This window comes from Gobio gobio, assembly GCF_949357685.1.
Source record: "Gobio gobio genome assembly, chromosome: 7".
Classification (NCBI taxonomy): domain Eukaryota; kingdom Metazoa; phylum Chordata; class Actinopteri; order Cypriniformes; family Gobionidae; genus Gobio; species Gobio gobio.
Window position 1 is genome coordinate 36095237 of NC_137103.1, and position 12749 is coordinate 36107985.

The 12749-nt window shown below is 38.9% G+C and overlaps 2 protein-coding genes across 5 annotated transcripts in view; both read right to left on the reverse strand.

Moving 5' to 3' along the window:
- epb41l5 (erythrocyte membrane protein band 4.1 like 5) overlaps window positions 1–8602 on the reverse strand; it is a 55485-nt gene extending 46883 nt beyond the window's left edge. For 2 of the 3 annotated variants that reach the window (XM_079821449.1, XM_079821447.1), the window contains exons 1-2: window positions 8393–8602; window positions 7221–7425 (exon numbers count right to left, since the gene is read on the reverse strand). In XM_079821449.1, coding sequence (XP_079677575.1) covers window positions 7221–7400 — 180 coding nt within the window. In that variant the 5' untranslated portion in view covers window positions 7401–7425; window positions 8393–8602. Of the gene's footprint in view, window positions 1–7220; window positions 7426–7975; window positions 8105–8392 lie in introns of those variants that run through there. The other variant, XM_079821448.1, reaches the window with a different exon arrangement.
- Window positions 8603–9801: 1199 nt separating this feature from the next.
- ptpn4a (protein tyrosine phosphatase non-receptor type 4a) overlaps window positions 9802–12749 on the reverse strand; it is a 61589-nt gene continuing 58641 nt past the window's right edge. Inside the window, exon 27 of one of the 2 annotated variants that reach the window (XM_079821594.1) lies at window positions 9802–12083. In XM_079821594.1, the coding sequence (XP_079677720.1) occupies window positions 11991–12083 (93 nt within the window). In that variant the 3' untranslated portion in view covers window positions 9802–11990. The remainder of the gene's footprint in view (window positions 12084–12749) is intronic. The other variant, XM_079821595.1, reaches the window with a different exon arrangement.

Below are 12749 nucleotides of genomic sequence, written 5' to 3' on the forward strand. Positions count from 1 at the left end.
GAAATGAGAACACAAGTGTGCTTACCCAATTAAGCAAGAGAGGGTAGTAAGAATTATTTTTAATTATCAACAGTATTTCAGCTTATTTCTGTTGACAATGTGTAGTAAAATAAATAGGCCTAGCCTACAATCATTTAATCTGGAGTGAGGTGAAACCAGAACAAAGTTATTAGCTAGCTGATCATTTGTATTAAATTGCATATGGCAGAAAATTAGACTATTTGATAATTTGTAATGCTACTTTTTAATATTGATATGATTATATACCAAAACAATTATCTGTAGTGTAAAAAATGTTTGGTCACTGTCAGATTACTATTGTATGTTTGACCAATACACTGTTTTTTGTTTCCACTGCTACATTTGATTTATTTAAAGAAGTTTGATTACATTCTATTTTAGATTTGAATGCACAATTGTTTTTTAAATAAATAAGAATGCAACACTTTACATACATCTCTGTTATTTTGTCTTAGTTATGTTTAGTTAGTAAAGTCTAGTGCCTTTAGTCTCTTCAAGGAAGGTATAAGGTGGAAGATATGCAGTTTATTATAAATTCAACAATAGTATCGGATCGGTATCGGGTATCGACAGATACACAAAGCCCAGGCATCGGTATCGGTATCGGGACTGAAAAAGTCGGATCGGTGCACCCCTAGAGACACTCCCACTAGCCACTTTGGCTGGTCTTCTCAAAAGGCATCTGTTATAATCGCAATGCGCATTATAACCAACCACACGCAAGTCTGTTGAGCTTATAAATGTAATGATGACCTGTCATGTTATACATTTCACGTAGACTTGATTTGGATGTCTACAGTGTTAATTTACATATAGCCAACAACAAATTTCCTAACAACAAAATTGTGGCCAGTGAAAATGCTGAGTGGCTAGCCACTTTGGAAAACCACTAGCCACAGTGGCTGGTGAGCAATAAAGTTAATGTCAAGCCCTGATTATAACCCATAAGGTGTAATTAAACATTGTCCAATATTTGACTGAGGAGGACAAAACAAATAGAAACACTGCAAATCATGAACAAAAGGAGTTGTCTGATACAAAAGCCCCGTTTCCACCGAAATTACCCGGAACAATTTGTACCAGGAACTTTTTTTACAGGAGCTTTTTTCCCCCCAGATCTGCTACTGTCCGCGTTTCCACTGCGGTCTAAAGTACCGGGACGATTAGGCAAATTAGTCCGTGATGTAGAAATGCGCGCGGCTGCTCCTCCCAGTCAGCGACGGACAGTAATCATTTTTGCATGACACTGTCTGCAACAATAACAAGGAGATGCAAGCAGCGCTGCTTTTGGTAGTTATATATTGTTTTAATAAAGAGGTCATTAACAAAACGGCGGAAAAGAGACGAGCACTGATACTAAAGCGTATTCTGAAAGCTCGTAAAGCTAGATTTTAAATAAGACAACGCATGTTATTATCAGCTATTACGGACATTGACCGTGAGATGGCTGAGACGAACGAGCGCCATCAGACAGAAAGAGCAAGACTGATATTTACTGAACGCAGAACGAACGAACCTCGCGAAAGACTTTTAAAAATGCTGGTTGAAATAAAATACTGCCTGAGTTCAACCAATCAGCATGTTCAGCGCCCAAGTCCAACCCCCGAAAGTTCCCGAACTTTGAAAAAGTACTACCCCGGGAGCAGGGCAGTTTGGAGGGGGAAATATTTACCCGGAACTTCATTTAGACCCTGGTTCCTGCGGTCGAAACACACCGAGTACCACCCCAAAGTTCCTAGTTCCTGGGGAAAGTTCCTGCGGTGGAAACACGGCTAAAATGATCCTTCCTATGTCCTACTTAAGTAGGTAAGGCAGGATTCTCTTTATAAATTCAAGCTTTTCTGCATTTTGGGTCTATTCCTCTTTTCATCCAAAACTTATGCAGCTGTACTGAATAGACACTCACCATCAATACTCGAGTGCTAAACATTATGCAATTTATGTTGCATTTCTATTTATAGTGCTTAAAGTAATCAAATGTACAAAAACAGTGCATAATCTTCACAAAAGTGATTTAGTTAAGAGCTATGAGAGAATGTTTGATTAACATGAATGGCAAGGATGACAGCAGCTTTATTAGCCTGCTTTCACATTAACACCGGATGCACTGTTTACGTTCACTTAAGACATAAATAACTGTGTTTACGAAGATACTCGCAAAGATGGCATTGACACAGTCCAGTAAGATAAATACTCATGCGCTGTATGTGAGTGTTCCAGGTGCGTGTGCTGACTGCGCTTAGAACCCATCTTTTAGACAGCATATAGAATGGGAGCACTGTTTCGCTGCTTACAGCACATGAGTGGTTTCAAGTCATTTGTTCTTAAATCGCAAGGCTTAAAAACGCATTGTTTCTTGAGACCACGTGATAACTACACACTGGTGATGACATAACTGCAGCATTAAAGTCTGCGATGTCATCAATTTACGATCGATTGGTGAGTCATAGAATACAATTATAGGCCGATATCGATCTGCTGCCGATCTATCGAAGCATCCCTAATTCACACAAGCTAACATAATTTTTCTAGAAAAGGATGGGTATGGGTCACCAAGCGAACCTCTTCAGTTCATTAACTGTTCATCTTGAAATATTAATAATATAAAAGTTATTACATTTACTTAATAATAATCTGACATCATTCAGGACCCGTTTACATTAGTGCGTTTTAGTTTTAAAATGAATTACTTTGGCTACGGTTACGCCAGCCATCAGTCTACAGCGCTTTCGAAACAAGAGACTTTTGAAAACGCTGCAGAACCCGTTTTAGTTTGAAAACTCTGGGGTCGCGTTTCAGTGTAAACGGACCAAAACGGAGACTTCTAAAAACGATGGCGTGGCTGCCCACGTTAAGCTACCAGGACAAGTCAATAACAGACCAGAGCAGCTTTTCCCAAAAGCAATGAATGCCTAAGTTGATCGTAGAGACCATTGATGGCTATTGTATTACAATGCTTTGGGGAAACGCAGTCCTGAGCCATCTCTGTAACGTACCAGCCTCGACGACCAGGTAAACTATAACAGGGAGACAGAACTGCATGCTTTGCTGACTTTGTGGTCCTTTTTAGCAGCCGTTGTGCAGTTAAACACTGTATTAATACTGCAGCTGTCTACATGCGTAAGAGGCAACCGTATATCTGTTCAGTGTGTGAACGCAATGGCCAATCAGATGTTTAAGTTAGTCAAAATCCGCTCAACACCACTCAATGTAGGGCTGGGAAAAAAATCGATTTGATTTAAAAATCGAGTTGGTAGGTCAAATCGATTCATATTTTCCAAAAATCGATTTTTTTGATTTTTTTTCTCCCCCTCTGCAGTATAGCGCAATACATACATTTTGCATTCGCCCAAATCTTCCTTCAGGGTTTCCGTAGCACACTCAACGGGCGGCGCAGCCCTCTGCCCCTCCCCTCTCTCGAGGGCAGCGCATGCATACACAAACAATATGGCAGAAACAGCCGGCGAAAGAGCAGCTCCTTCCAAAAAAATTCTTTGACTTTAGTCGTGTGGAATTGGTTTGGATTTACGGCATCTGATGAGGAACAGACAACACCTCGATGCAAACTATGTTTTAAAGCTGTTGTTGCTTGCAGCAGTACGACAAATCTGTTTCAGCATTTAAAGCGAAGACATGCGGCTGAGTGGGAGAAGTGTTGCCTTCTTCGAAAAGAAAACCACTCTAGTGGCGTTAGTGCTAGCACCCCGTTTGCAAAGCAAACAACTCTTCAACAACCGAGCTTGCCTCAAGCCTGCTGTTGTTGATAGGCTCATTTTCCTTGTAAAGAATGTTTAAAATGCAATTACATTTTTTATGGCGAATGGTGTTACTGTTTACATGTTCAATTAACTAAGAGTTACCTCAGGATTTTTTGTTGTTTATTAGCTCAACCCAAATACAGTATAAATAATTTGGATGTTTAACAATCTTTGTTGCACACTGCACAGCGCCCAGCCCTAACTCAATGGTGTTTTTGTTCAACACGAGTTCTGCCAGCTTGGAAATACTTTCATTATAACCAACAAAGTATAAACACAATGTCAATAAGAGATTAATTGCACAGCGCAAAAAGCTTCATTGATAACAGGAATTTTCAGCTTCGTGTAAAAAAAAAAAAAAAGTGCAGCTTTGTGTAACTGACAGCTCCAGTGATTATAAGTTGTTCGCTTTTAAATAGTTTATAAATGCCTGTGCAGCCGGTCGCATTTTACCTTCTCGAATTAGCTGCAATTCGGGGCGGAAAAATTTTCTTGAATGGTGGGTTCATTATTATTCTTCAATGAAAAACAAACAAAACAGTACAAAGACAAACTTGATTACATCAAACATAGAACCTTTATTAAAAAAACGAATAAGCCTAATTCTTGTTGTGTGCTTGAAGGTGCGTGTGTAAATTAAAAGTATTAGCCCACCTTCGGATGCTGCCACCTTCATCAGGTAAAGTTTACAGATTGCCTCATTAATGTTTGCAGGTTCCCTATTAGCATTGGGTTTAAATCCAAAATATTGCCAAATAGGCGCTTTAAAACAAAATCATCCGCCATCGTCTTGTCTATCAACTGAGTGGGCAAGTGATGTAATCGGTGTGTGGCTGAACTCAGTGTATTCGCAGCAAGCCTACTATAATTACTAGCCTAGAAATCTAGACGCACCCTAGCGGCAGAAAATTTATTTTGTCGCGAGTGTAGTCTAGCAACTCTCGGTAGATCTGAGAGCTGGAAAAAACAAACTCTGGTCAGGCCAATCCCAGCGTGTTTAGAGTTGGTGGGCAGGCTTAACATAATGACGGCACGTCACGGCAGAGTTGCGGAGGTTCTGCGTGCTACTCGTAAACAAAGAAGCTGACGAGCAGCGGTCTTTCGAATCGGCTTTGGCCGCGACTCTGGAAGACTTGGAGTTAAGCTTTTCTTTGAGAAAAAAAACAAAGAACGGCACAGAAGTCATTCTTCAGAAAAGAAGATACAGTGAGGAAAATAATTATTTGAACACCCTGCTATTTTGCAAGTTCTCCCACTTAGAAATCATGGAGGGGTCTGAAATTGTCATCGTAGGTGCATGTCCACTGTGAGAGACATAATTTTTAAAAATAAAAATCACAATGTATGATTTTTTTAATGATTTATTTGTGATACAGCTGCAAATAAGTATTTGAACACCTGAGAAAATCAATGTTAATATTTGGTACAGTAGCCTTTGTTTGCAAATTACAGAGGTCAAACGTTTCCTGTAGTTTTTCACCAGGTTTGCACACACTGCAGGAGGGATTTTGGCCCACTCCTCCACACAGATCTTCTCTAGATCAGTCAGGTTTCTGGCCTGTCGCTGAGAAACACAGAGTTTGAGCTCCCTCCAAAGATTCTCTATTGGGTCTAGGTCTGGAGACTGTCTAGGCCACGCCAGAACCGTGATATGCTTCTTACAGAGCCACTCCTTGGTTATCCTGGCTGTGTGCTTCGGGTCATTGTCATGTTGGAAGACCCAGCCTCGACCCATCTTCAATGCTCTAACTGAGGGAAGGAGGTTGTTCCCCAAAATCTTGCAATACATGGCCCCGGTCATCCTCTCCTTAATACGGTACTGTCGCCCTGTCCCATGTGCAGAAAAACACACCCAAAGCATGATGCTACCACCCCCATGCTTCACAGTAGGGATGGTGTTCTTGGGATGGTACTCATCATTCTTCTTCCTCCAAACACGTTTAGTGGAATTATGACCAAAAAGTTCTATTTTTGTCTCATCTGACCACATGACTTTCTCCCATGACTCCTCTGGATCATCCAAATGGTCATTGGCAAACTTAAGACGGGCCTGGACATGTGCTGGTTTAAGCAGGGGAAGCTTCCGTGCCATGCATGATCTCAAACCATGACGTCTTAGTGTATTACCAACAGTAACCTTGGAAACGGTGGTCCCAGCTCTTTTCAAGTCATTGACCAGCTCCTCCCGTGTAGTTCTGGGCTGATTTCTCACCTTTCTTAGGATCATTGAGACCCCACGAGGTGAGATCTTGCATGGAGCCCCAGTCCGAGGGAGATTGACAGTCATGTTTAGCTTCTTCCATTTTCTAATGATTGCTCCAACAGTGGACCTTTTTTCACCAAGCTGCTTGGCAATTTCCCTGTAGCCCTTTCCAGCCTTGTGGAGGTGTACAATTTTGTCTCTAGTGTCTTTGGACAGCTCTTTGGTCTTGGCCATGTTAGTAGTTGGATTCTTACTGATTGTATGGGGTGGACAGGTGTCTTTATGCAGCTTACAACCTCAAACAGGTGCATCTAATTTAGGATAATAAATGGAGTGGAGGTGGACATTTTAAAGGCAGACAAACAGGTCTTTGAGGGTCAGAATTCTGGCAGATAGACAGGTGTTCAAATACTTATTTGCAGCTGTATCATACAAATAAATAGTTAAAAAATCATATATTGTGATTTCTGGATTTTTTTTTAGATTATGTCTCTCACAGTGGACATGCACCTACAATGACAATTTCAGACCCCTCCATGACTTCCAAGTGGGAGAACTTGCAAAATAGCAGGGTGTTCAAATATTTATTTTCCTCACTGTATGTTCAAAGTTTTGCCAACCGGATACGGCGAAAGTCTATCAACTAACGTTAGCTCGGCTTCACCTTCTTCTTTGCTCTGGTTGCTTGTGGTGCTCATGGCGCTATCCAATTGCGTGGAGAGGGAATTTGAAAGACAACCGTTTATCCCGCCATCGGATTGAGCCCTGTCAATGGTGAGTTTCCAGACCCAACATCTTGGTGGGTCTGGCTTGTCAGGCTACATAATTACTGTTATGTTTTGAGAGTTGAGAGTAAAGACTGATCATATTTGTCAAGTAACAATTGCCAAACACATCTGTAGTCACTAAACAGTGATGTCTAGTTTCACTCTCTCAGGTTTTCAGCCTCAAACAGCAATGAACAATGGAGAGCATTCTGTCTGGCATACTGGAGTATCAATGTGACCCAACAGGCAAGGACAAGTTTCGGTCAGAGCACAGGCTGAAAACCGATGCCAAGGATTCAACCTTGAGCTTCAATCAAGGTCACCTTTTAACTTAAGCAACTCAAGAAAAACACTCTTGGTTAGTTGAGTTGTTGTACAACTGGCAAGAACACTGAAACTGACAAACAAACAGATCTGTTTAAGAAAACCATGGTCAGCAAACAGTGCAACCACTTTCATTAGTCAACTTACCGGCAAGTCAACACTGACATCTGTGCCATCTAACAAAGAAACTCGACAGGTGATGATGGACTTGGCATCTCCAGCAGCAGGGATGTGTGTTGTGGCTCGTTGGGCTTCCCGGAGTCGAGCTTTCTCTGCATGTTTGCGGATGGACCGACGGCCCAGAGTCCGGCGCAGGAAGCTCAGCATATTCGGGAAGGTTTGTTAGTCCAGTCTGAAAGAAAGACCATCTCTGTTACACTCAGACCAACCCCTATGAAAATTGCTACTTCTTAACCATAGTTTCACTGTGGTAAGAACAATAGCATATAGTAAGACCAAAGATGGCAATTTTTTTCCTAATGTCTGATGAAGGCCCTGTCAATGGTCGAAACATCACACATTTTTGAATAAATCCAGTTGGATTCCTTCAAGAGTGAGTGTTGCACCTTTTTTCAATTTACACTTAAGTTATTCTAATGAAAATTCCCCCCAGCTTTTGAGTAGAAGTGTACAGTAACTATTATTCAATGGTATCATTTGTAATAAGAAAAAAAAAACTAAAAACAGTCACAAGTAAAACCATGAACGTCTTCTCACCATGGTTATGACAATGAGAATATAATTTCTATAAAATATACTTAACTTTCCTGATTTTCCTTATAGCATTAAGTGTTACTATAGTCTTATAATATTCATAACAGAGTGGTCTTTTTTTCTGTTACTACAAGTTATTCATTACTTTTTCTTCAAGTTAGACCCACATTTCAGCATCACTGACGCACCTTTTAAGACAACAACGGCGACGACGCTGAAAGTAACGGCGAACAAAACGTCAAACGTTTAACGCTGCTCTCCGGCGTGCACGCGCAATACCCAAACTGTTTCATGTTTCGATGAAAAATTGTTGCGAGCACCTCACCATCACGCGCTGACTGGCCGAACTCCTGACACCTGTTTGCGCAAGAAAAACTGCGCCTAACTGACATGTAACGACATAACGATCTAAAAATTAGCTATTTATTTAAATTCCACAAACAGCTAGAAATCACAATACGGCTATACACCAATGATAAATCTACTTTTGTGCCGATATATATCGCGTCCACCTCAGGAATGACCGCACTCAAGACGCTCGCGCGCTAGCGGCGCGAATCCACTTGTTGATCCTCGGTCAGACCGGAGACAAAAGCTTTACTTACTGCAGATTGATGAATGTTCCGCCAATGAAAGAGTCCTCTAGCATCGGCTTTAATCAACAAACAACTCTGTGCTTTGAAATATCCATCTTCTAAGCCACAGTGTGGCACAGCCACCCTTTTTCTTTTTTCTTTTTTGAGATAAGTGTAACTGATATTCTCCCTGCTCCGAAAGATTGTGGGATGCGGGGTGGCTGTTTTCCCCTCAGGAAATGACGTCACGTAAATCCCTAAAAGTGGATTTACATTTAAAGGGCCGGTGTTGTGCCGAATTCTGACAGACCTTTATGTAATGGATATAGTGGTTCACAGTACAGTGATCAGATAGTAAAGCATGGGACTGAATGATTACCAAGTTAATGTTTTTGAAAGACGACATTTATGCTCACCCAGACTGCATTTATTTAAACAAAAATACAGTAACATCAGTAATATTGTGAAATATTACAAATTAAAATAACTACGTTCTATTTGAATATCTTTTTATGTATTTCTGTAATGATAATGCTGAATTTACAGCAGCCATTACTTCAGTCTTCAGTGTCACATGATCCTTAAGAAATCATTCTAATATGCTGATTTGATTTGGTGCTTCGTTTATTATGTTGAAAACTGTTTTTGCTGCTTAACGTTTTTGTGGAAATGGTGATATTTTTTTCAGGATTCTTTGATGAATAGAAAGTTCAATGAACAGCATTTAGCCCTTTAAATGCATCTTATAAACGTATTAAAGCATTTATTGAATATACATGTTTGTAACAGTATAAATTATCAATTCAAGTTTTAATTTCTGTTTTAAAAAAAATAATTGTCATCGTTTCCTCAAAAATGTTAAGCATTGATATGTTTTCAACATTGATAATAATAATAATACATGTTTTTTTGAGCAGCAAATCATATTATAATGATTTCTGAAGGATGGCACTGAAGACTGGAGTAATGATGCTGACAATTCAGCTTTGCCATCACAGGAATAAGTTATATATATATTAAATATTCAAATAGAAAAGTATTATTTTAAATTGTAATAATATTTCACAATATTACTGTTTTTACAGCATTTTCGATCAAATAAATGCAGCCTTAGTGAGTCTAAGAGACTTCTTTCGAAAACATTTAAAAGCGTAACGTTTCCAAAACTTTTGACACTTATATTTTAAAAATGTATAGAATGGATTTGAAATGTTATTTATAATTTGCAGATATTATTGCAAATTTAAAAAACTCATTATTTTAACTTCAAAGCTCTATAGTGCTTACAGGTGCTCTGTATTTTGTTTTTCCAACAGCACCACCCACTGGTTACTGAGGGCTTGAAATTGCTGTAACATTAGAAACTCTCCTCTCTGCCAAAATCATCCAAGGAATTAAAATGTACAAAAATACAATATAGAAAAAAAAGAACATATTTAATGCAAAAACGACCCAGATCACACACCTTATTTTATTTTAAAGACTTTCTTTTTAATATACAACATTGTATGTACACTTTATAATATTTTCATAAAAATGGACAAGTGGCACAACTTGACCTTGTTATTTGCAGCAAATAAATGTTAACACCAGTCTACAATTGTATATCTTTGTTGAAAAAGTGCTGTCTTTCCCACAAGACAGGAGGCGTGTAGTTTCTCCCAAATTGCATGTCATACTCCTGTTTTAAATGTCTTTTGGTAAAACCTGTAACCTGTTGAGCATAGAAGGAATCATTTGGTCCTAAAACCAAGGTTCTCCAGCAAGCATGACCACAGAGAAATGGCAAATGATTGACTGTAAAAAGTAGATAGTACCTTACAAAGAAGAGTACAGGCATGGGCAACACTGCGTTCAACTAGGGACAACCTGTGAAACTGGGCAATGAATCACACATTTAATTTGCAGACAATGTGATCCCTAAACTCTCAAAAAGCAACATCTTAGCATGAATCAATGTCACTGTTGGATTTGATGGATTCTAAACACAAGACTGGTCATAAAACTAGGGCTCAATGAAATAAACTAAATAAAATCATACAGTCTGAACCAGGCACCAGCTCTAATGTGTTGAACCAGGCCTAGATCAAACCTGAACATGTGATTTGGGCCATTACATTCACGCTAACATTATAATAAAACACACTTACACACACACACACAGACAGCAGACACATACAGCAATAACACAACACACATACTGGACACACTCTCAGCTTGCTAATGTTGGTGGGATATTCTGCATGTGCAGTCTGCTACAAGAAATAAACAGGTCAACCATAAACAAACTCCAACACAGTACTGCATTCGACACACTGGTGTGTAACGTTCAGATTTAACAACAAAACAAAAAGCAGTTCTTATTCGCAACACATAGATATTACAATCACCTACAAGGGACACTAATCCCTTTAATAGAATATCAGATTTTAAATGATAAGGGAATTCATTTTGAGGGAATGTTTGCTTCCGGACAGATCAGATTTCTGAATAGCATTCTTCCTACAACAAAACAGCAGTGTGGATTTTAAAAAAAAAATGAAAATCTAATTTTAAAAGAATCTTCCGTATGTGAATTTCTGTTGGGTTTCTGGCACTGAATTTAATATTCAACACTAGTCTCACTAGTTCTTGCACTTCATAACTAGTTATGTCAAGTTGAACTACTACCTGGGAAGAATATTTTCAGTAATTAAAGTTAAATGTCAGTCTTTTCCTCACATAAAGGTTTGGCTTCAGAAGATATGGAATATGGTAAAAAATTATGTTTGTTGTTTTTTTTCTTGTAGGCTTTCATTGTATGAAAATGAGCAGCATGAACATTTCACAAAACATCTTTTTTGTTCCTCTGACAAAAGAATGTGGGGTTGGAAAGACACAAAGGGTGAGTAAATAATCTAAATATTTTGATTTTTGGATGAACTATTTCTTTAACATCTGCATGAGAAACTGAACTGATATTTGCATCACAGCTGTAATGCAAATAATTTTAAAATCCTTGTTGACAGCATTTTAGTTTGACAGCAAAATAAATACAATTATTTTCACCCTGTGCCAAAGAGGGAGCACAGCAAACAGGAAAAAATATCATTGTCATAAGAAATACGAATTTTGATTTGTAAGTAGTTAGTTATGTTGAATGAGCAGGGCTCAAATTTAAACTAAAACAATAAATATTCCTAATAAAAATACAAATATTAATCTGCAGCAGAGGCCTGGATATGAATCATTTTGTGGGTGTTGTCTGTCTCCAAATAATAGGTGACCACATATAAAAACAGACATTCATTCATGGGCCTGCCCTTACACACTTACATATGGCACCAGCAATCTCTTTACTATATTCATTATTAACATATATATTTGTCAAAACCCTGAACACTCATAGTCCCAACAAGTACCTAATTCACCTTTGTTAGAATTTTTTTTTGTCCTTTCTTTCTCTCCTCATTAAAGCCTGGCATATAGTCTCTTTGCCAGCATAAAGTGCAGCAGTGCTTTGTTTATGTCCTGTGTTCCTGGCTCGAGATACTTCCCCATCGCTCTGCCGTGAAGCTGCGATAACATCACATGGAGAAGATCCTGTCAGTGAATTTCAGCATCATTTTCAGGAAAAGCTGGCATCGCATTAGTTGGATTCGTCCGGAGTGGACTTGAGCGGTTTCACCAGGCCCTCCTCGTAAACCTTCAGTATGGCCTCGCATACAAACTTGAACTGGCTCTGAGAAGACAGAGAACAGAGGGGAAGTCATAGTGAATGGTAGATGAGTCAGTCTATCACGCAAGAGCAGCCAAGCGTGACGGCAGTATGTGAAACTGGGATGAGAGCATAATTCATGGACTGTGTCTATGCGAGAGAGAGAGAAAGCAAGATGGGAGAATGCATATAGAACCACAGTGGAAAAAACCAGAGGCAGACGATAAGATGTGGACAGTCAAAAAATATATTGCTCGGGTCCCTCCTTCAAAATAAGTCTTTAAACCAATTGAAGCCAATCCACCAAGTGAAAGCAGAGAAGAAAAAGCAGATCTCTCCTAAACATGTTTAACCCTCTGGTGCTCTCCGTTTAGGGGTTACATTGGTTGTCTTCCCGGTCATAAGTGACCAGACACCTAAAAACGAAACTTCCTCCACCCCAGTAAAACTAATGCAATTTATTTTTCTTCAATAATATTTTTTCTTTTTAATTTTGTATTTTGAGATGATTTCATGGTATTATGGTATTTTTTTGCCATTGAAAATTATACAAAAATATATATATTATTGCATATATTATAATTATTGCAGTATTTCAGGGCCCGGTTTCACAGACATGGCTTAGACTAAGCCAGGATTAGGCCTTAGTTCAATTAGGACATTTAAGTAACTTTTATAAACGTGCCATAT